General features: G+C 40.7%; 1 protein-coding gene across 1 annotated transcript in view; it reads right to left on the reverse strand.

Annotated features, from left to right (window-relative positions):
• Window positions 1-6,599: 6,599 nt before the first annotated feature.
• Window positions 6,600-21,104, reverse strand: part of RASGRP3 (RAS guanyl releasing protein 3) — a 105,063-nt gene continuing 90,558 nt past the window's right edge. The window contains exons 13-18 of the mRNA XM_007191402.2: window positions 20,620-20,735; window positions 17,611-17,758; window positions 12,824-12,860; window positions 10,425-10,550; window positions 9,712-10,076; window positions 6,600-7,024 (exon numbers count right to left, since the gene is read on the reverse strand). Of these exons, the coding sequence (XP_007191464.1) occupies window positions 6,872-7,024; window positions 9,712-10,076; window positions 10,425-10,550; window positions 12,824-12,860; window positions 17,611-17,758; window positions 20,620-20,735 (945 nt within the window). The 3' untranslated portion in view covers window positions 6,600-6,871. The remainder of the gene's footprint in view (window positions 7,025-9,711; window positions 10,077-10,424; window positions 10,551-12,823; window positions 12,861-17,610; window positions 17,759-20,619; window positions 20,736-21,104) is intronic.

Raw genomic sequence — 21,104 nt, forward strand, 5'->3', positions numbered from 1 at the left:
TTTTAATCACAGTTTCAATTTCAGTGCTTGTGATTGGTCTGTTCATATTTTCCATTTCTTCCTGGTTCAGTCTCGGAAGGTTGTGCATTTCTACGACTTTGTCCATTTCTTCCAGGTTGTCCATTTTATTGGTATAGAGTTGCTTGTAGTAATCTCTCATGATCCTTTGTATTTCTGCAGTGTCAGTTGTTACTTCTCCTTTTTCATTTCTAATTCTATTGATTTCAGTCTTCTCCCTTCTTTTCTTGATGAGTCTGGCTAATGGTTTATCAATTTTGTTTATCTTCTCAAAGTACCAGCTTTTAGTTTTATTTTGTTTTTAGTTTATCTTCCTAGAGCAGCAATTCTCAAATGCAGTACTCAACTAACAACATCAGCACTCAGCACTGCCTGGGAACTCATTGGAAATGAAAGTTCTCAGGCCCCCCTCCCGACAGAAACTCTGTGGATGGGGTCCTGCAATCTGTGCTTGAGCAAGACCTCCACATGATTCTGATGCATGGGCAGTGGTTCTCAGACAAGAACAATTTTGTCCCAAAGAGGACATTTGGAAATATCCGGAGGCATTTTTGATTGTCACAACTTCAGGGGGGAGACGGAGTACTACTGGCATCTAGTGGCATACCCTACAATGCACAGGACAGCCCCCACCCCTCTCCAACAAAAAATTATACACACCCAAATGTCAGTAGTGCAGAGGTTGAAAGACTCTTCTAGGAGAATGTAACTTTGTTTGATATACTATTTATTATGGATTAGGGCCCAGATGCTAACTTGAAGAAAATTTGTTAAGATGCAAATGATTTTTATCTGATAGAGGTGCAAATTATTTCTGTGCAGTAGAGAAGATAATCCAAACGTTATGGTTTAGTCACCAAGTAGGATATTTTGTGTAACAAAACACCCTAAAACTTAGTAGCTTAAAACAATAAGCATTCACTGACATATATACACTACCAAATGTAAAATGGATGGCTAGTGGGAAGCTGTTGCATAGCACAGGGAGATCATAGCTTTGTGACCACCTAGAGGGGTGGGATAGGGAGGGTGGGAGGGAGGCTTAAGAGGGTGGGGATATGGGGATATATGTATACATATAGCTGATTCACTTTGTTGAACAGCAGAAACTAACACACCATTGTAAAGCAATTATACTCCAATAAAGATATAAAAAAAATAGTGTTTATTATTATCATGGTTTCTGGGATCAGGAATTCATTAAGTGGCTTTAGTTCTTAGCTTTGTAACAGTGTTGTTTGTTTGTTTTTTCTGGTGAGAGGTCTCACATTTAACTATCCTTTTTTTTCCCTCTAGTATGTTCTGGGTTTTTGTTTTGTCTTACCATTTTAATTTTGAGTTCTTATCCAAAATTTGTAGGAAGTTCCTGTAGGGAAGAAGCCAGGATAATATCCAGACCAGGTGAAATTTGTCTTATGATCCTAGGTTTTACATGTAACTTTGCTTACCAAAGGCTAATTGGCAGGGATTGGCAACTGTGGGATTTTTTTTTTTTTTTCCATCACAAGGACTCTCTAGCAGTTTGCTATCTTAGAGACAGATCACTTCTTGCAAATATTCCATCTGTGTGTTCCTTCCCTACTGCTTCTCAGAACCAGACCAGATCCAGGAGGCTACCACCACCTGCTGGTATCCATTCCTTTGGTTTTAAACAATGGATTGAGGATTTGCACTTCAGACTGTGCCCCTCTGTGCTGAGAGGGGTATTTGTCGCTGCCTGCTGTTTGTTTGTTTGTTTATATTGCAGCTGCTGAATCCCTCTCCACTACAGCAACTTCTCTCCATGTTCTCCTGCAAGCCTCTCTGATCAATCTCTGATGCTTTTATCTTTCCTCTGTTGGGCCTAGTATTTCAGATCTCTTCTAGTTTCTCTGCAAATGGAGCTTGGCTTTTCTGTTTGTTTGTTTTTATTCTCATTGTTGCTGTTTTGATGAATTCCAGTAAGAGAAGCAGTAATTATTTTTTTTCCACAACTTTTAAAAACTACAAACCTTCAGAAAAGCCTTAAAAATAACACAATGAATATCCATATCTGTTTGTCATACTAGCATTTCCTGATTGACAAACGTATGCTTTAGTCTTCCTCTCCTAAGAAGGCAAAGGTAGGTAAACTTAGACTGCCCAGCAATTAATGTTCTAATATTTTATCCTATTTGAAATGACCCAGATAGTCAATGAATTCTCTTCATTTAACTTAGTTTAGTTTCAAGTTATGAAAATCTGGAGAGACTATTTTAGTTAGACATTCCCAAAACATAATTATTCCTATAGAGTTTATCTAAAACTCTTACCTCATTTACCTCTATTTACTTAAAAGCTTTGTCATATTGTTATCTTTCTTGCTGACAAACTTTGTAACAGGAATAATAAGGTCTTATTTGATTTCTAGTAAACCTAGGTACAATAAATGTATAACACCTAAATTGATGACTCTAAAGACATGTCTGTATTAATCAAACAAGCAAGCTTAAGCTAACTTTAATACCAGATATTAATTCAATACTGAATATTTCCCAGATCACATGAACCCAAAATTCATTCTGGCCAGTCTTTTATATTTGAGTATTTATATAAGTGCTTAATTTCCTTTAAGCTAATTAAATAGAGCTCTTTTACAAATTAATTTTGACAGTGCCATGCATCTATAACACACATACAAACACAGGAATCTCATAGTTCCCATTCCAAAATTTCAGCCATGAATCAGGTACAACAATGTAAAACCCATCAGTTACAAAAGAGATTGAATTCAAACTGGGTTTCTGGCAGATGGGAGAAATCAAGATCACCTGTCTAGATGGCTAAACCCTTTTTACTAGTATTTATGGAAAAGACACTTCTATTTGTAGCTTTTGGTGATTTTAGGAGTCAAGTGGAAACTTTCTCTTCTCCCTGGGAATGTCCCACTCTTGGACAAGAACAGACAGGGTATTTTTGGGGTTTTTTTCCTGATTCTTTCCTCCATTTGACATCAGTAAAAGTTTTAAATATCACAGAATTGATTTGGCTGTAAATGGAGAAACAGTACCAAACAAAATGAAAAATCCAAAGGACAAACAGAAAATCCTAAATAAACCCTCAAGTTTGGTCTTGGGGTTTTACATATACCAACAACACAGGAGACCATAAATTGTGTAATTAACACAGCAAGAGTAGCAGTACATGGTGCACAGGGCCCCAAGATAACCCTGCCTAAACTCCTGACAGGTACTATGGCCACACATTTTTACAAAAAAATATCATCTTCCTCTCACCCATGGGTTCATAGCTACAATCAGATCACTTATCCAAAATGTGCCACACAGGATTTTCTTTAGGGATAGTTGAAACATTCCCCATTTTTAAAGACAGAAATTCAAGACAAGCAAAACACAAACTATACACACAAATGCTAGCATCCAAAGAAACAAATGAACCAGTTCACAAATTGGGTAAAAGTCCAACAACTCTTCCCTCTCATCAACAGGGTACCCCACTCAAATACAAAATAAATTGGCTTATTCCAGAGAAAAAGTCCCAGGGAGGAAAGAAAGTCCCAACTGTACATACCGGAATGACTTCCCTGCTGTCTGGAGCCCATTGGCTCCCAAGTGCTGATTCCTTGCTCCAACTGCCAAGCGTTGGGGCAACCAGTGCCACTTTGGTGAAATCTGAAAGGAAGATCTTCAGGGCAAGTGACCCCTGCAGCTGCCAGGGCCTTAACTGAAAATTCCCCAACCAGAGCTGGCTAGCCACGAGCAGCAAGGCTCCTGGCTGACTGCACCAAAATTTGTTACCAAGTCCAAGCTCATACTGATCACTGCAGGACAGGCCAATAAATCAAGAGAGTTGCTGGGGCAAGGAATTGCGACTTTATTCAGAAATCCAGCACACCGAGAAGATGGTAGACTTGTGTCCCAAAGAACCACCTTGCCTGAGTTAGAATTCAGGCTTCTTCTATACTAAAAGGGGAGGGAGTAAAGTCAAACATTTCCTGGTTCCCGTCAGCCTCCGGAGGGGATGTGTTAATTTCTTCCTGCCTGCAGTCACTCACAGGTGGGCCTGGTCAGGATGTTTCCTGTGAGCTAAACAAAGGTATTTTAGCTTAACGCTCATTACCTGGGAGGCAGGTTTCCCAGAGATGGGTCATGATGTATAATTTAAGCTTATAGGGAACATCCCTTTAGTGATTAACTTGTAATAGAATACAGAGGTTCTTCCCTATTACATACCCTCTACCTAAATTTAACAATCGTTAACATCTTGCCACATTTGCTTTATCACTCTGCATAAAAACTTTTTCTTTTTTTTTTTTTTTAACTGAAGTAAATTGCAGACATTGATACTTCATCCCTAACTACTTCACCAGGTATCTCTTAAAAATAAAGACATTCTCCTACATAAACATAAAATCATTATCATACTGGAGTGAATTAACATTCATTCCATATGTCATTTAATATGTAGTTCACATTTAAATTTCCACAGTTGCCCTCCAAAAATGTCTGCTTTATTTATTTTTTGGTTCAGAATCCAATCAAGGTTTACAACACTGCATTCTGTTGTGTTTTGTTTGATCCATAACTGCTCCTTTCATCCTTTTTCCTTTTTTTTTTTTTTGACATTTTATTTTTGAAGCATTCAGGTCAACTGTCTTATAGAATGCCCCATGTGATGCTTTCCTTATGCTATTATGTATAAACTGCAAGTCACTTAGATTCTGAATAGATGTGAATTCCAAAGTGCTTGCCATTAACATTTAAAAAAGACAATAAATATTGTTGTTTGAGGTCTGAGTACTCTCTAAACTTCAGCAAGCAAGTTTTGGATGAAGCATGAAGGAAGATATTTCCTGAATGAGCCTTAAATTCCAAGTAGTTTCCTATCATTACCACCTTCAATAGCTATAAAATACATTCTAGTTGTCAAATAAATGGAATCCTTTTTATTTGAAAAGTTAATTTTTATTTTCCTCTTGTCTCCCTGTAGTAAAATAAATTCTTCCAAGAGTCAGCCTCTTAAGCACATTTATACTTTGACCTATTTTTCTCTAAGCTTATTTACATTTTACCCATTTGGTTTCTTAATCTTGTCTACCTATTTTCAAACAGAGTGAGAATAGCTAATGTTAGAAAACAGAGCAGAACTGACCCTATACACACACAGTGCCAGGCGTAAGAAAAACCCCTGTGAATATTTCTTTTTTTAATTGTTCTTTGACACAAAATTTAGTTAAATGTTGGATTTAGAGCCTCCAAAGAACACAGCGATGTAAACATGTAGTCTGAAGACAATTTTAGAGAAGAACCATGTTTAACTGTAAAATAATATTAATTTATAAGGTCTTTACAAAGTACTTCTACATGTACTATTAGACTTGATCCTTACAACAACTCTATAAGGTAGTTGAAGAAGGTGGTAAAATCTCTCCGTCTCAAATGTGAAAATTGAGGCTCAAATAGATGTACATGACTTGCCCAGGATCTCATGACTACAATTGGCAGAGATGGGATTTAAATCTGGCTGTGGATTGCATGCCAAAGGTGTGCTGTGGGAATCTCATTTGACTGAATTTACCTCCTCATTCAAAAATCAAGGTGTTTATCTTAGGAATGCTTAAGCTTCTTGCCATCAATAACAGTTTGGCACTTCCTTCTGTAGGAGTCCTGCCTTCATTGTTAAGCAGCAAACCTCTCTGTCTTTTGGAGAGGCTGTTTTACCATGGAAATCTGGGGACATTATTGCTTCAGGAAATAGCCACTCAACATAAAGTGTTCAAATACTGGTTAGGATCACTCTCTGGTTTAGGCAGATCTCAAAAAGCATCAATACAATTTGCACATCCTTCAATGAAGACTCAGTTGCAGTATCTAACATTTCCTCTCTTAGTATCTAATAATATTAACTTTTTTTTTTTTTGGCTGTGCCGTTCAGCTTGCGGGATCTCAGTTCCCCGACCACGGATTGAACCCGGGCCATGGTAGTGAAAGCCCAGAATCCTAACCACTAGAGCACCAGGCAACTCCCAATATTCACTGTTAAGAGTTTGGTTTTGTTTTTGCTTTGACAGTGATCATCAAACCTACAAAAGGAAGGTCTGGAGGAACCAACCATCATAGTTCTTTTTGCTCCACCATGGGTTTGCCTAATTTACTTATTTTATTGATTATGGGAAATTGACATATTGGAAACATCAGAGTCACCATTGGTTATGAGTAAATGATATTATCAAAATTATAAAGCAGCTTTATTATGGACTCAAATTCCTCTTCAGCAAAGTAATAATAGTAGTGTGTGTGTGTGTATGTGTTTGTGTGCCTGTGTATACATATAAACACATATATACACACACATATACAAAAATAGTTCACATACATATATACACATAATATGTTAGTTTTATTATTTTTTTGGTTTGTTTTTACTCGAGGTTCATTTAGTATCTTTGTAACAGGAAGGCTGATCCTAGAAAACTCTTCTTATATGTGAAAAATCAAAAATAACCCAAACTAAGTGGCAAGTGAAATAACTGCTTTGAGAAGAAAAAGAATAGTCTTAACATTCATTAACAAAAACAACAAAAAACACACACACAAGAAGGGTTTCTTGTACTTAAATTGCCATTTTCTCTTTTTAATTTTGTTAACATGTATTTCATTGCATTTGTGAATAGGAATAGAGAGTATATATACATGGAACCAACATTGGGGATGGCTATTTGCTTTCTGAGGTGCTGGCAAGTGGTGAGTTCTTATATTTTCGAGCTTAATCACAAATCCCTCACCTAATAACTTCATTTAACTTGCAATATCTCTGCAAATTGATCTCTGAATCTGTTTGGCATGATTAAGTCAGTTCTAGTGAATCTGAAACTCTATTTTAAGGAGTCATCTTGCCTTAAATGCCCATGGGCTCTCAGCTCCCAAGGGCAGAGACGAAGAGTTGTTCCTCTTTGTGCATCTAACACAGGACCTGCCCAGAGCAGGTGCTCAACAAGTGTTTGCTGAACAGAACTGTCTTCATTTACCTAATGGAAAATGAGAAGAAAGGCATTTTTTTATTGAAGCGACTGCCCCAAAAGAAACAAATTCAGTCTTACGTGGATTATACACACTTAAACTCCCAAATGCAGACCAGTGCACCCCTGTGGGTCCAGTTTCTGACTGGGCACTTGGTAGCAGGTCATTCTCCTCACCCATAGGCTCAAACCCATCTCTATTTTTGAACATCTTCAACCAAGTTCTTTCTCCTCTCATCATGTAAGAAACAGACCCACGTCTAGTAATGTTGGGTCAAAGGAAGATATTCAAAATATTGATACCTTAAAAGTTTAAATGAAATGTTAATCAAGGGTGGTTTGTGATGATTTGCTTTCTATGACTCTTCTTAATCACGATGGCAATTTCTTAGGAAGAGCATGAGAGCTCTCTTTCACAACCAAAAAGTTTTCTTTTATAACAAACAAAATTCTTAAAACTATTTTGAGATTTTAAAAATTGCTGGTTGAATTTTAAAAATTACATTTCAGTAAGGAGTTTGAGGGATGGTTTGTTTTTCTTCTGAATTTTATTCCCAAAAACTTGAATTGATTTTTTTCATTGTTATTCCTACTTCTTAATAGCAGTCTTATGAAAGACGGCTAAACCTAGTGAGATGGGACATGTATTTAGTTAATTTTCCCCCATGGCAATGATAAATATTAGGATAGTTTTCATGGCTGTGTCATAGCTACCTAGTGATGCAGAATTGGCAAGACTTATATGATTACAGAAGTGTGACTTGTTACACATTATAATAGCAACTGTATGGTAAGAACAATGTAAACAGCTTCTCCTTGCAGCAGATCATCGTTAGAAGAACCACTGCCTTCCAAGTCTGGAAGAGCTTCCTTGTCCCTCAAGAAAATAAGTCCTGGTCCCGTCCAAAAAGCACACAAAAAGACCCTTAAATCGACTCCTCGTTAAACACCCCCCTCAAAAGTTTATAAAAATACTGAAATAACATTCTCACAGAAAAAGCAAAGTCTGAGTTTAGAGAATGAATATCAAGTACATGCACAAAAGCTTTCATTTCACCCGTATATAAATGGCTCTAGAGAAAGATAGGAGAGAAAACTACCAACTACATAACACAGTCTTTGTGGCACCTCACTAGAAGCAGGGAAGGAGGAAATAAATAGTTCATAGGGTAAATCCTCCGTCCCATAGTTCAATCAGGGAGATCCCACAGTGTCACAAGGCAGTAAATGTCCAGATATCTTTTCAGATAACTTCCTGAGTTTTGGAGTGTTCTTCAGAGTGTCTCATCTTGCTCCTTCCAAATGCCAACACAATTGCCTTCAGTGTCCTCAGCCTGAAGTCAGCCTTCCTGCAATACGAATCAGAACCTGTTGTATGGCTGGATCTCATTTTAAAAAATAAGACTACTCCTAAAAAGCAGTTTATCAGATAATTTCAAGGGAACATCTCAAATGATCAGTGCCTTGTATACTCGAGATTTAGAGGGATTTAAAAGATCATGTAGTCCACCCAGCACATGATGTAAATGTTCTGAAATTATATGGTAGTGGTGGTTGTGCAACTCAGTGAATATACTAAAAACCATTGAATTATACACTTTAAATGGGTAAATTTTATAGTACATAAATTATATCTCAATAAAGCTGTTTTAAAAGTTGGTGTTAAAAGAAAGGAAACAATGGCTCAGCAGGAACTTACAATAAACTTCATACTACTGAAGATCATGTGTGGCATCCTTACTAATTGTCTTCGATGAGGAAGGAGCTAGAGGAATTTTGGTTAAAGGTCATTGGCAATTTTCTCATCATAGGAAACTATGGAGATTGTGTGCTTAGATCTCCTGAGGACAGGTGGAATGTGGAGGACCAGTCATAAGAGAAAAGAGCACTGGCTTGATCCAGTAGGATCTCTACCTAACCTAATACTCTGTTTATGAAAATGATTCAGTAGGGAGGCAATGGCTGCCCTCCATGACATTACTTTTAGGTTAGGAATGTGACACCAATTTCCCCAAATCCTTTTTCTTAATACACTATGGACTGTTGACTACTAAATTTATCTAAGTCCATCTTGAATCAATTTATAATTTCAGCTTGTTCTAACAAATTCCATATGTTTCCCAATTTGCTTTGGATGATTTGAACATACTTTTTGTGTGGAGGCAAAGCCTGACGTATAGAACCCTGAGGTCCCCATGTCTCTGATATTCACCACCCTCTCCTCCATGATGCTGTCAAAAGCTTTTTTTTTTTTTTTTTTTTTAAGTAGGGGCAAGAGTTTACAGCTCTCCTTCTCTATCTACATGTCTTTTGCCTCCACTGCCTCCTCTGAGTTTGGACCCTGATTCTAGCTTGGAAAACTAAGCTGATGGGTATAGCATACTGTTATATTGGATACAAGCAACAGTCAAGGGTCCCTGGACATCACGTCAGTATACAGACACGGAAATCTTCACTGAGTTTTAGAACCCATTCGGTTCAGTTTTATACATCATAAAACTGATGTCCAAGGAGAAGAGACCATTTGTCCAGAGTCACATAACTAGCCAAAGACAAGACTAAAAGTGATATGTCTTGATTCCCAACCATTCTGCCTTCAAAACTACTAGGCTGCCTTGTGGACTCACTGTAACGCTCATCTCAGCCGCTTTCAGCCTCCCTCTTCTGATTTTATTTGTGGTTTGACCAGCACTGACCTCACCGTCCTGTCTGGTCTCAACCATGTCAGCTTCATCCTGGTCTGGTTCGAACGCAGTGCCTCGGTCAACAACATCCACACCAGCCTGCACCCTGGGCTTCTCATTTTCCCACTTGGCAAAGCCTTTGTCCTTTGCGGCTTTGTCGTGGAACTTGGACTTCATTTTGGGGAAGGTGTGGGACCCTGAGTCCCCCCAGCCAGCCTCTGACCACACAGGCTCGGTCTGGGTGGCCTGGCTGGTGGTGGCCCGCTGCAGCCGCACGGAGATCTTGCGCGAGGAGCCTGTGACCAGCGTGATGGCTCTGCTGTCCAAGTCTCGGTGTCCAGCTGCGACGCCAGGGAACTCGAACACTTCATCCTGCACTGGAAGGGGAAAGATGACTGTGATTATTGTGATTCATCATACATCCGAATGCTTCACAGCAAACCGTCAAAGTGGGTGCAAACGACAGGAGTCCGACGGGCAAGGACCTAGAGGAACAGACCAGAGGCGGAATGAAATTGGCCTCAGGTGAACTGCATGTTATTGAGACCCGAAAGCCGAAAGGAGCATGTAGGGTTCAAGGGTCTTTAGCCACTGCTGCTTACCCTGAAGACCTTTATGTATATAATGGCTCTGGCTAGCTTTAGATCCAGAACCCAACCGAAGTGCAGGCATGGAAGGCATGAGCAGAGAGAAATCGCAGTAGGAAAGAAAGTCGAGGACATTACCTGGAGGCAACGAGGGACTTCCAGGCAGTGACCCATGACCGCTGCCCAAGGAGGGCGCCCGGGCAAATCTCCGGCAGGCCAGAACCAGGAGGTCTTTGCACTGTTTATGACAGTTGGCTCCACAGTCTGAAACAACCCAGAGTATCACAGGTGATTAGTGTGAACCGCATGTCAGGTGCTGACCAGGCTTCCAGGTTGGTGTTTGGGCTCTCACTCCTCCCCTCCCCCACCCCTGTTTCTGTGTTTAATCTCAGGTCCACAGGGTGTGTCTAGGGCTAGTAAAAGGGCCAGTGGGACTCTCTTCCCTTCCTGGGGTTCCTAAAGTTCTCTCTTATATTTGTTCAGCTGCTTCTTCTACACAGTTCACTGAAGTGCTGGGGAGCAACAAACAGGGGCAGCCTGAATGGGGAGTTGCCTTTGCCCAAAACTAAATACAAATTACATGGGACTGGGTTCTTCTCCAGACCGAGATGGATTCCCCACAAAGAGGCTCCCTGAGCCAGAATGAGGGTGAGAAGCCTCAGCATCTAGTCTCTCCCAGGACCTACAGTTGCCTCTAAATATTTACAGCAAGGTGTCCCTCCATTCAGTATTTGTCTACATTTTCTATTCTTCTTCATTTCCCAAAACCTTTTCCAGAGCAAGCGATTATATCTTCTGTTTCCTTTCTTGGCATAGAAACAGAAGACAAGGTGAGCATATGCTCAATAAACATGTCTCAGATTTGACTATGGCTTGGAAGTGGCATGCAGCAGATTCTGTGGCCTTCCCATTAGATGCTTTAGTTAAGAAAGTAGATATTAATTGCTACTTGGGGTACAAAATTTTGGCCACTTTGGAAGATAGCAACACAATTACTTCATAAGATGAGGGTCCTACATTTCTCTTAGAATCACTGAACAGATATGATCATTTTATAGTGTATATTTCTCTCACCATCAAAGAGGAATTTTCTCATTATTTCCAATACCCATTTTCCCCTAAATGGTCTTGTTTCAAATAGTTTTGTAATAACATCAGGGAAAGATCGAATTGCAATGACATGTCTGGTCTATTTTAATTAGACTTTTCACTCTATGTGTCTTTAAGAGAAAATACCATCTGAACAGAGATCCTAGGGTTTAATTGATTTTCATCTTCACAAAATTGTGTGTGTGTGTGTTTGTATGTGTCTTTGTGTGTCTAGGGGATAAGGGGCAGAAGCCAGTATCTCTGCTGCTTGAAAGTAAAAATTCAAGTTAGACTAAGTCAACTGATTCAGAGAACAAAAGGGAAGGTTTTGTTTGTTTGTTTGTTTTTTGAGCACTAAAAGGTGGCTCCCATAGAGGTTCAAGGAAGTTCCCTGTTCATGTAAAATGAGGGCCAAATACTGAAAGACAGCTAGAGAAAAAAGGCATCACAAGGGAACATTATTGACCTGAAGGCATTCTGTGATTAAGATATTTCATTTTGTGGCTTTATTATATTTTTCAAGAGCATTATCAGATTCTTAAAAGAACCAGTATAAACTGTCTGCATAAAATATCCAGCAGTTTTCTGAACACCAATAATGTGTAATAATCATATATCTACAAGTAGCCAAACATTCCTATTGCATTTATCAAATATATATTTATTCAATTGCTATAAATTTCAATTAAATGGGGGAAGTATATGAACAAATTCATTGAAAGGGGCAAATGTATCTCCTCTTTTCTCATCATCATCTGTGATTTAGTAGAGGAAGGAATAGCTATGTGAGAGTAGAAAGAAATGCATATGTTTAACAGAAATGAGCATGGGTTTTTTTTTTTTCCCTTGAAGGACAAAGTTCTTATATACAGTATTTCCATTAGGCTTGCCCTCCTCAGAATTCCCACCTTAAATGTGTGCTGATGATGGGCAAGACATCTTAGAGATGGGGGTTAAATGTGTGTGGGATAATAAGTGTGGTTTCCTTGCTCTTTGTAACAAGCGATAAAATTGCAGCCTGGGATCTCCAAAACTTCAGGGAGTCCTTTACTGGACCATTAACTCTTCAGTTGCCGGTAGCCCCAAAGCCCCAATTTCTCCATGATGCCAAGAGCTTTAAAGTTTCCCTCAGACAAATATGATTCATGCCCCAAAAGTCACATTTAAAAATTTTAACAATGGGAGATTGGGATCGACATATATACACTACTATGTATAAAATAGATAACTAATGAGAACCTACTGTATAGCACAGGGAACTCTACTCAGTGCTCTGTGGTGACCTAAATGGGAAGGGAATCTAAAAAAGAGGGGATATATGTATACGTACAACTGATTCACATTGCTGCACAGCAGAAACTAACACAACATTGTAAAGCAACTATACTCCAATAAAAATTAATTAAACAAATAAAATAAAATAAAAAATTTAACAAAGTAACATTTACCTTTGCATTTGTATCCTTGCTTGATTATGCCCCAGAGCTGTAACAAAAGACAAAGGAATGTCAGGGAATCTGGAGAGAAATCTGGAAAGAAAACAAGGCCACAGAGAAGGAAGTCCTGGGAAGCGTGATGCCTGGTAGAGCACAAACAGGATGTAGCTGCTCCTGACACCCTTCCTGTCAGATAGAAGAACCCTCTCCCAGCCCACCCCAGCTGGGGCAATAACAGGAGTTTTGCTTCCCTTTTCTTTCTGGGAGCCAAACGGCAGCTGGGATGGGAAACTGACGTTGGTGCATTTATTGGACTTTGGCATAACGCGCTCTCAGCAAAACTCACAGGGAGACTCTGTCACTCTGCCTTTGATAGCCCCTGGCTCCCTCTGCTGTTTTTAAAATCACACTAGCTGCTCTTGGCGCCCCCTACGGGAAATTAAGCGACCCAAGCAATGCATCCCACTAAAGCATGTGGATTTTGCTTGATTTCTTTTCTGAGACGCATTTCTACCTTGAAAGAATACAGAAGAGGAAAAGATTTTGCATTTGTTCATGTATTTATTCTCTGCATTTGCTGCATGTTTGGCCTGTGCTGGGGTTGTGGGAGATGCAGAAAAGGCTCAGATTCTGCCAACCAAGTAAGGAGTAGGATGTAGGAAGTGACGAGAGTCTCAGGAGGGATGTGAGGGCCCACAGTTCAACAAGGGAGTGTTTGCCCAGGCGGTTCAGGGGCATCATCCTGGTGGTGGTGTCTTCACAAACCTCTGCCACACTGTAATCTCCGTGAAGAAGGGGACTTCCCACATTCTTTCCCAGGCCTCCTGCAGCACTTGCATATGGGAACCAGGGGCATCAGGAACATACAGTGCTGATGAATTAAACGGGCTTAGCTCAAGTTGGAGAAGCGCCATTTCTACACTTTGAGTGGTTAGGCTAAGTGGCTGATATCTACCTAATGAAATAATTTTGAAAGAAACAGGGCTGGTGGGCTACTGGCATTGACAGGAGTGTTGTTCACAATGTGTTATAGGGGAACAATGCCCTGAGTGGGGGCATCGTGGCCCTAGGAGAGTAGCTGCTGATGTGAAGGGATTCAAGGCATTGGGAAAGTTGCTCCTTACTTTCTTTCTGACAAGGAAATTCCACCAGTGGAGAGTGATTCCTTTGAGCCTTAAAAGTTATTTGGTCCTTCAGAAAACACTATTAAGATGCAAATGTCTCTTGGGACAGGGCAACACTTTGCCTTGGAGACAGGAAGGATTATTAAGCCAACTAACTGGAAGCGAGGCCTCAGGTGCCTAGGATGACTGGAAAAGGGATGGGGAGGTGTCAGTACAGAAAAGGGAAGTGGGTGGGTAGGCCAATCACATCTGTCAGAGCTATAAGGATCTTAACGATAATCCAGTTTGCTTCCCTTTTATAAAAGATGAGTGTGATGATGCAGGAAGTTAAATAATTTGCAAGGTCCCACATCTGGGAAACTTTGTAGCGATGAGAAATCGTTTCCTCACAGAGCCCTTGGTAATAGTAATAACAAAAATAACAATGATAGCTAACATTTAATGAACTCTTGCTATGTGAAAGGCACAGTTTTAAGCTATGTGTAGCAATTCATTTTTTAAATTAATTAATTAATTAATTTATTTATTTGTTTTTGGCTGCGTTGGGTCCTCGTTGCTGCGCGCGGCTTTCTCTAGTTGTGGCGAGTGGGGACTACTCTTTGTTGCGGTGCGCGGGCTTCTCATTGCGGCAGCTTCTCTTGTTGCAGAGCACAGGCTCTAGGTGCGTGGGCTTCAGTAGTTGTGGCACGTGGGCTCAGTAGTTGTGGTTCGCGTGCTCCAGAGCGCAGGGTCAGTAGTTGTGGCGCACGGGTTTAGTTGCTCCGCGGCATGTGGGATCTTCCCAGACCAGGGCTCAAACCCGTGTCCCCTGCATTGGCAGGCGGATTCTTAACCACTGCACCACCAGGGAAGTCCCAAGTAGCAGTTCATTTAATGTTCACAATATCCTTATGAGATAGGTAATAATAATTTTCTCATTTTTACAGATGAGGAGACTAAGCTACAGAGAGGTGAAGTCATTTGGCAAGATCTCATAGCTAGTAAGTAGGAAAAGAAGAATGTGAAGCGTGTGTCACTTCAGGGAAAGAGAGGAAGCCATTGCTCCTGGGAGTTTTGTGAGTGATCAGAACAAAAGCTGCTGATCTAGGACAAGAAAGGATAAGGTTTAAGAAGCATCCGAATCTCTGGCTATGGCACGTTATTAGCATAGCTGCAGAAACTGCTTTAAAAGATAAAGTCAAGCATGAGTCCCATGAGGCGGGCAAGTCAGGGCGTTGCTTGCTAATGCTTACTTAAGAAGCAGGAGACAACACGAGGCACGAAGAGGCTCTGGGTCAGCGTGCCAGCCAAGGACAGGAGAGGGTACTTCCCACAGTCTTTGACTTAGAGACCTCAGGCTGCTGTAAGACTTGGAGTGACTGTGGTGGAAGGAGCACTGTACTGGGAGTAAGGAGAACTGAATATGAGTCATGGCTCTGCTGCTAGTGACCCATGTGACCTTAGGGAAGTCACTTAACTTCTCCAGAGCTCAAAATAAGGGAATTAGCAAAATTCTTTCAGCTCTGGAATTCTAATTCTAAAATCAATGTATCTCAAGCAGTGTCTATTTGTCTTCCTTATCCATAAAATGGAATTTATTTCAAAAGCAGGTGGTCCAAGCACTAAAAAATAGTTCCTTCTATTCCCCCACAGTTCCTTTCAATGACCCAGCTAGAGCATGGTATTTATAAATCCCTCTGAAAACCAAAGAGCTTTTTAAAAAAGGTGTGTGAGTAAAGATCAACTCAAATTATAGCAAGGAAATTAAGTATATTTTGAAAAATAAAAAGGGTTATTAAAACTCTGAATGAGTTAATTTCGATAAAATTCCAAAAGCATAAAGGAACACTAAAAAAAGAGAAAGATTTACTCTGAGCTTTGTGGTATGCAACATGTCTGATATCATTTAATCACCACAGCAACATGGCAGGTAAGTCTTAACCCCCTCTTACAGATAGGAAAACAGAGACTCAAAGATGATCAATAATTTGGTCAAGGACATAGATTAATAAGGGGCAGAATTGAGATTCAAAGTCAGAGTTCCGGACTCCAAGTCCAGAGCTTTCGACCTGATCACAGCTGCATCAGAAACCTAGCACCAACAAATCCGCTCTGATGAGTTGGGGAGGGAAGTGTGTGGAAGCTCCCAAGAAAGCCTACCTTGCTGCTTCTATAGAACCAGAGCCTCCATGGAAGGGAGAGACATCCAGAAGGACTGGAGAGCAGAGACAAGACCTTGAGATTTGATAAGGACCTACCAACTCTCACACCACACCATGGGTCAGATGTCTCAGCCTGACTTTTGGCTGTGCCAGGCCAGGGCCAACCAGATTCCCTGGGCCCCACTCTGCAGGAGAGAGTTACACATGGCTCCGTACCACTTGAGCATTTTTCAGGTCTAGATACAGGCAAAAATTCCCATCAGAAGAGAGATACATGAAAAAGGAAAAGTATTTGTTTGATGATAAAATGGTCAGGTGATGCCATCCCAGTGGTGTAGCTGGTAGGAGAACCTCTCCTTCCCTGGGGTGGGCTAAGAGAGCTGGTTAGGCTGCCTTGCCCCTTGATCACAGCAGCTTCTATGATCACGGGGGGCCACCTTTGAGGTAACCACTGCCTCTAATTCACCCATTCTCAGAGGGGTGTGTGCTTGAATTCAGACTCCCGCCCTTTGGCTCCCCAAAGCCAGTTATTCAAGACTGAAAGCGAAAAATGTAATTTCATGGGAACGTATATGATATCAGCTACGAATTCCATACGGGTCCACAGGGGGACATGACTGCTGAAAGAAGCTACCAAAACTGAGCTGGCATCTGGACAAATGCCACTCACCTGGCTGCTGGGCTACCCTTGTGTAGAGTACTACATTTTCCATCTTACAGTACTTGCATATCACCTAGAAGAGGTTCAGAGCTCGAGGGTCTTTGTTTAACACCAGGGCCAAACCTGACCCTAGTTGCTAAAGAATCATCAGATGTGGGGGAGTGAGGTGTACAGCCTTCGTTTGTTGCAGTGGTGTAGGTGAAGCCAGAACACTTGAGTTTGGGTCCCGGCTCTAGTCATTACTGGCTGTGGAATCCTGGGAAACTTGCGTTATCCTCTCTGGACCTCTCTACCTTCATATGCAAATGGGGAGAGTAAAATCCCCACCTCATGGGCTAGTTATGAGGATTAATTACACTAATGCCTCAGGAAATATTTTATTACTGTGAACTGCCGAGTAAATGTTATTTATTATTATAACCATCTTCTCTTCGAAAAGATTTTTTTCCTTTCTGAGTTAGGAATTATGGCGCTATATCATGATAGATTTCTAGTGACTGAGACCATATGAAACAAGAACTGAGAGGAACTGGCTACAATAAATACATCACTTAATTGCACTCAGTGATGAATGCCAGGGCTCATTGGGCAGAACTTTTCCCTGGCAGGTATTAACAGACAAACTGCTCTCCTGAGTTAATACGCCTCACCAACCTTCCCTGTCTTCTCCAGCCCTGCATTCCTAGAAAGAACATAGCTAAATCTGCAGATCTTGCTTTTGTTTTTAATTGAATGTTTAATTTCAGGGAGCCATCATGTTTTACTTTGGATCTAAGGCAGACAATGGACTCTGTTCATCTATCATTTCCCCACATTGTCAGAATACTGCACAAATCACTACAAACAAGAGAAAGCAATGGAAAACAGACTTACAAATCCTGCACAGTGTTCACAGAAGGTTGGCTTGAGATAGGTCATCTCCTGAAAATTATGGACAAATCCCGGTCCCATTTTACAGTGTAGTTGGGACTTAGCTCTCAGGAAGTAAGCCATCATTTCATCTTTACTAATTAGACCATCCCTGTGAAGAGAATCAATGAAGAGAGGGATCTTTAAATACCACGTTGCTAAGTAGTTGCCACACTTAAATCACTCACCTCCCAAACCTTTCTGGCCAAAAGCAGGGGGGGGAATGTTCAGTTTCCTGTCACATCTGAAAAGAGAGGACCTCAAAGGACAGCTTTCAGTGTCAAAGGCTTTCTTAGCAAGCAGAAGATATGTGTGCGTATGTGTGTGTGTGTGTGTGTGTGTGTGTGTGTGTGGCTTGCGCACTGCAGCACAGAAAGCCTTCTTCATTACCAAATAGTAGCTTCCAGAAAGACATCTCCTTTCTAGCCTTTGGCTCACAATAGAGTTTGCAAGAATCAGGTTGCTGGAGAAAGGCAGAAAACTGTGATAACTGGACCTACAATTCCCAAATTCATTCTGCCTGATGTCATCCAGGCCACTACCATTGGTAATCTTTTCATTCATGTCTTACTGGCTCACAGACCATTCACTAGAGTGATTCTCCCAGATCTTCTCCACATAGAGCCTCTGGTTGCATCTACCACCACACACCCTGACTTCTTGTTTACCAAAAAAGATCAAATCCATTGGCGTAAGGGAGCTGCATATTGCCTTCTCTCCACACCCTTCCGTGCCAGTTCAGAATTCCTTTATATCTCGGGGGTCCTCTCTTGGGGTCATCCTCCCATCCCCCACTCTCCAGCCTCTCCAGGACCATGCTCCTCCTGCCGCATCTTGTTACCCACTCTTTCTTCTGTTTACAAATACACTCAGGACTTCCCCTCCTTAAACATGTCTTTCCTCAATCCTGCCTCCATTTCCAACATTTGTCTTTTCCCTCTTTCTTCTCTTACCCCTGAAGTTTTCATGAAGAGTACTCGTTAGACATTTTTTCCATTTCTTTCAATTACTCTTTCCTCCATATAATCAGGTTTCTAACCCACCATTCTACTGAAACTGTCACAGTGACATCCTCAGCGGCCTTTTCTCATTCCTTGAACTTGACCTCCTGGCAGCATGTGACATGGGACAGGTTTCCTCCTTTTTGACACTCCCTCCTCCACGGTCCCCTGTGATTCCATGTAGCCCTGGTTTCCCTCCTGCCTCCTATGCTCCTCCTTTGCCAGCTCTTCTGCAGGATCCACGTCTTCCTTTCAGCTTCTGCACGTGGGGAGAGGAGTCCCTGAAGCTGCATTCCTCAGGTGCCCGTGCTCATGTTCCTCTACACTTTCCCATCAGAATGTGCTCACACTCCTGGAACTCCAGCTTACGCCGCTGGGCTGAAGACCTAACAATCTACATCTCTTGCCCTAACCGTTCTCCTGAATCTGGGCGCCATATCTTTGACAAGTTGTTAGAATCTTCTCCTGGATGGTCCACTCTCCTCTCAAAATCAACATATCTAAGCCTGTCTGACAAAAGAAATCATGTAAACTATGAATACTTTAAACCTTCATTTTTAGGGGAAAAAAGTTTTTTTAGGAAAAAAAATATATCTGCTGGGACAGTCTCTGTTCCAAACAAGAACCGGCAGAGAAACAAAATGAAGACTGGGAAGTGATTTTAAGTTCACGTTCTACGAACATGTCACTGACAGAAACAAACTGAGGGAAGAAGTGGGTAGTTAGTGGGTAACTTAAATTTTATTTTATAAAGGAAGTGTATGTTTCTAATAACTTAAGTTTATTTTAAAAGTATTCTCTGTTATACAATGAAGATGGATTAAGGTTTTAAGACATTTATGATAAAGTACCAAGGCTTTAATTTTCGTTTGATTCTCACATTAACAAAAATATTAGAGAATTTTAATGTGATATAACTTGGACATTTAACCAATATAAAATCCAGCATTTCATTACAGATGATTTTTTAACTAGGAACTAATCTCACATAATTAAAAATGAAGTGATAAAATTATTAATGCCAGGGTTTCTTGGCAAATTTTTTTTTAAAATCATTATTTTTTTTAATGATCCAGGTTTTAGCCTCTGAAGTTATTTAATCTCTCATGAATCATTTGAAGCTAAAGAGAAATATATTTTTCTTTTGTTTCTCAAGACAACCTTTGAACTAGCAAAGGAAAAAACAAAACATAAACACTTCTTGGCTATCTGCAGCCATCACCTGCTCTCCTGAAGATCGTAAGTAATCTAAAAAAAGATCTTACTTACTTGATGACTTTTAAGATTGCCCCCGGGTGCACTGATGCTGAGGACTCCACCATGCCAGATCTAACTATATTTAGTCTCTATTCTTTTTTTTTTCTTTAAATTAATTAATTAATTTTTGGCTGTGTTGGGTCTTCGTTTCTGTGCGAGGGCTTTCTCTAGTTGTGGCGAGCGGGGGCCACTCTTCATCATGGTGCGCGGGCCTCTCATTATCGCGGTCTCTCTTGTTGCAGAGCACAGGCTCCAGACGCGCAGGCTCAGTAATTGTGGCTCACGGGCCTAGTTGCTCCGCGGCATGTGGGATCTTCCCAGACCAGGGCTCGAACCCGTGTTCCCTGCATTGGCAGGCAGATTCTCAACCACTGCGCCACCAGGGAAGCCCTCTATTTTTTTTGATGGAGGTTTTGGGGTTGATGAACTAGCTAAGTTGCAGCAGTAATATCAGAAACGGAGAGCTGGGCTAATTTGCAAGTGAGCACTTGTACTTAATTAACACTGATGATGTGGTCTGCCCTGTGATTCCAGCCAGCCAGTCATGTTTGTGGACACCAAGAAAAAAATCAGTGAAAAGACACCTTAGACACCTTTCATCAATACACTAGGATCAACTCTGTCAAGACATAAATTAAAGGTTTCCCTGCTCTCCTTTCATAGTAATTTTCTGTTTCGGGACAGTTGCATTACAATATAACAAAATTAAACTTACTGATCTTTGTCCAGCACACAAAAGGAATCCAAGAAGGGAAAATTGGCAGCTATACTTTCAAAGTCCTCTTGGGAGATGTACCCATCCTGGTCATGGTCATAGTTTCTAAACACAGACTGCAAAGGAAAGGCAAATATTTATTGAATGACTATTTATGAATCAGCCTCTGAATTGTTATTGGGAAAGCAATGATAACTCGCATATTATTCTTTCTATCAAGGAGCTTGGAATCTAGTGGGAGATAACAAAATTGAGGTGCCTTTATGGTATAATGAGATAAGTGCAACGCTGAGGATAAAGACAGAGTGCTGGGGGAGAGGGGGAAGGGAGATTTAAAAATGTTTCCTGGAGAAAGCAAGGTCTAAACTGAGACCTCAGGGTTGAGTAGGAGTAAGGCGTGGTGAATTCACAAATGCCAATACCATGACAATAGAAAATGAAACTTTAAAATGTTAAATTATCTCAAAAATCAAAGTACACATTTA

Source organism: Balaenoptera acutorostrata, chromosome 12 (genome assembly GCF_949987535.1).
Source record: "Balaenoptera acutorostrata chromosome 12, mBalAcu1.1, whole genome shotgun sequence".
Taxonomy (NCBI): Eukaryota; Metazoa; Chordata; class Mammalia; order Artiodactyla; family Balaenopteridae; genus Balaenoptera; species Balaenoptera acutorostrata.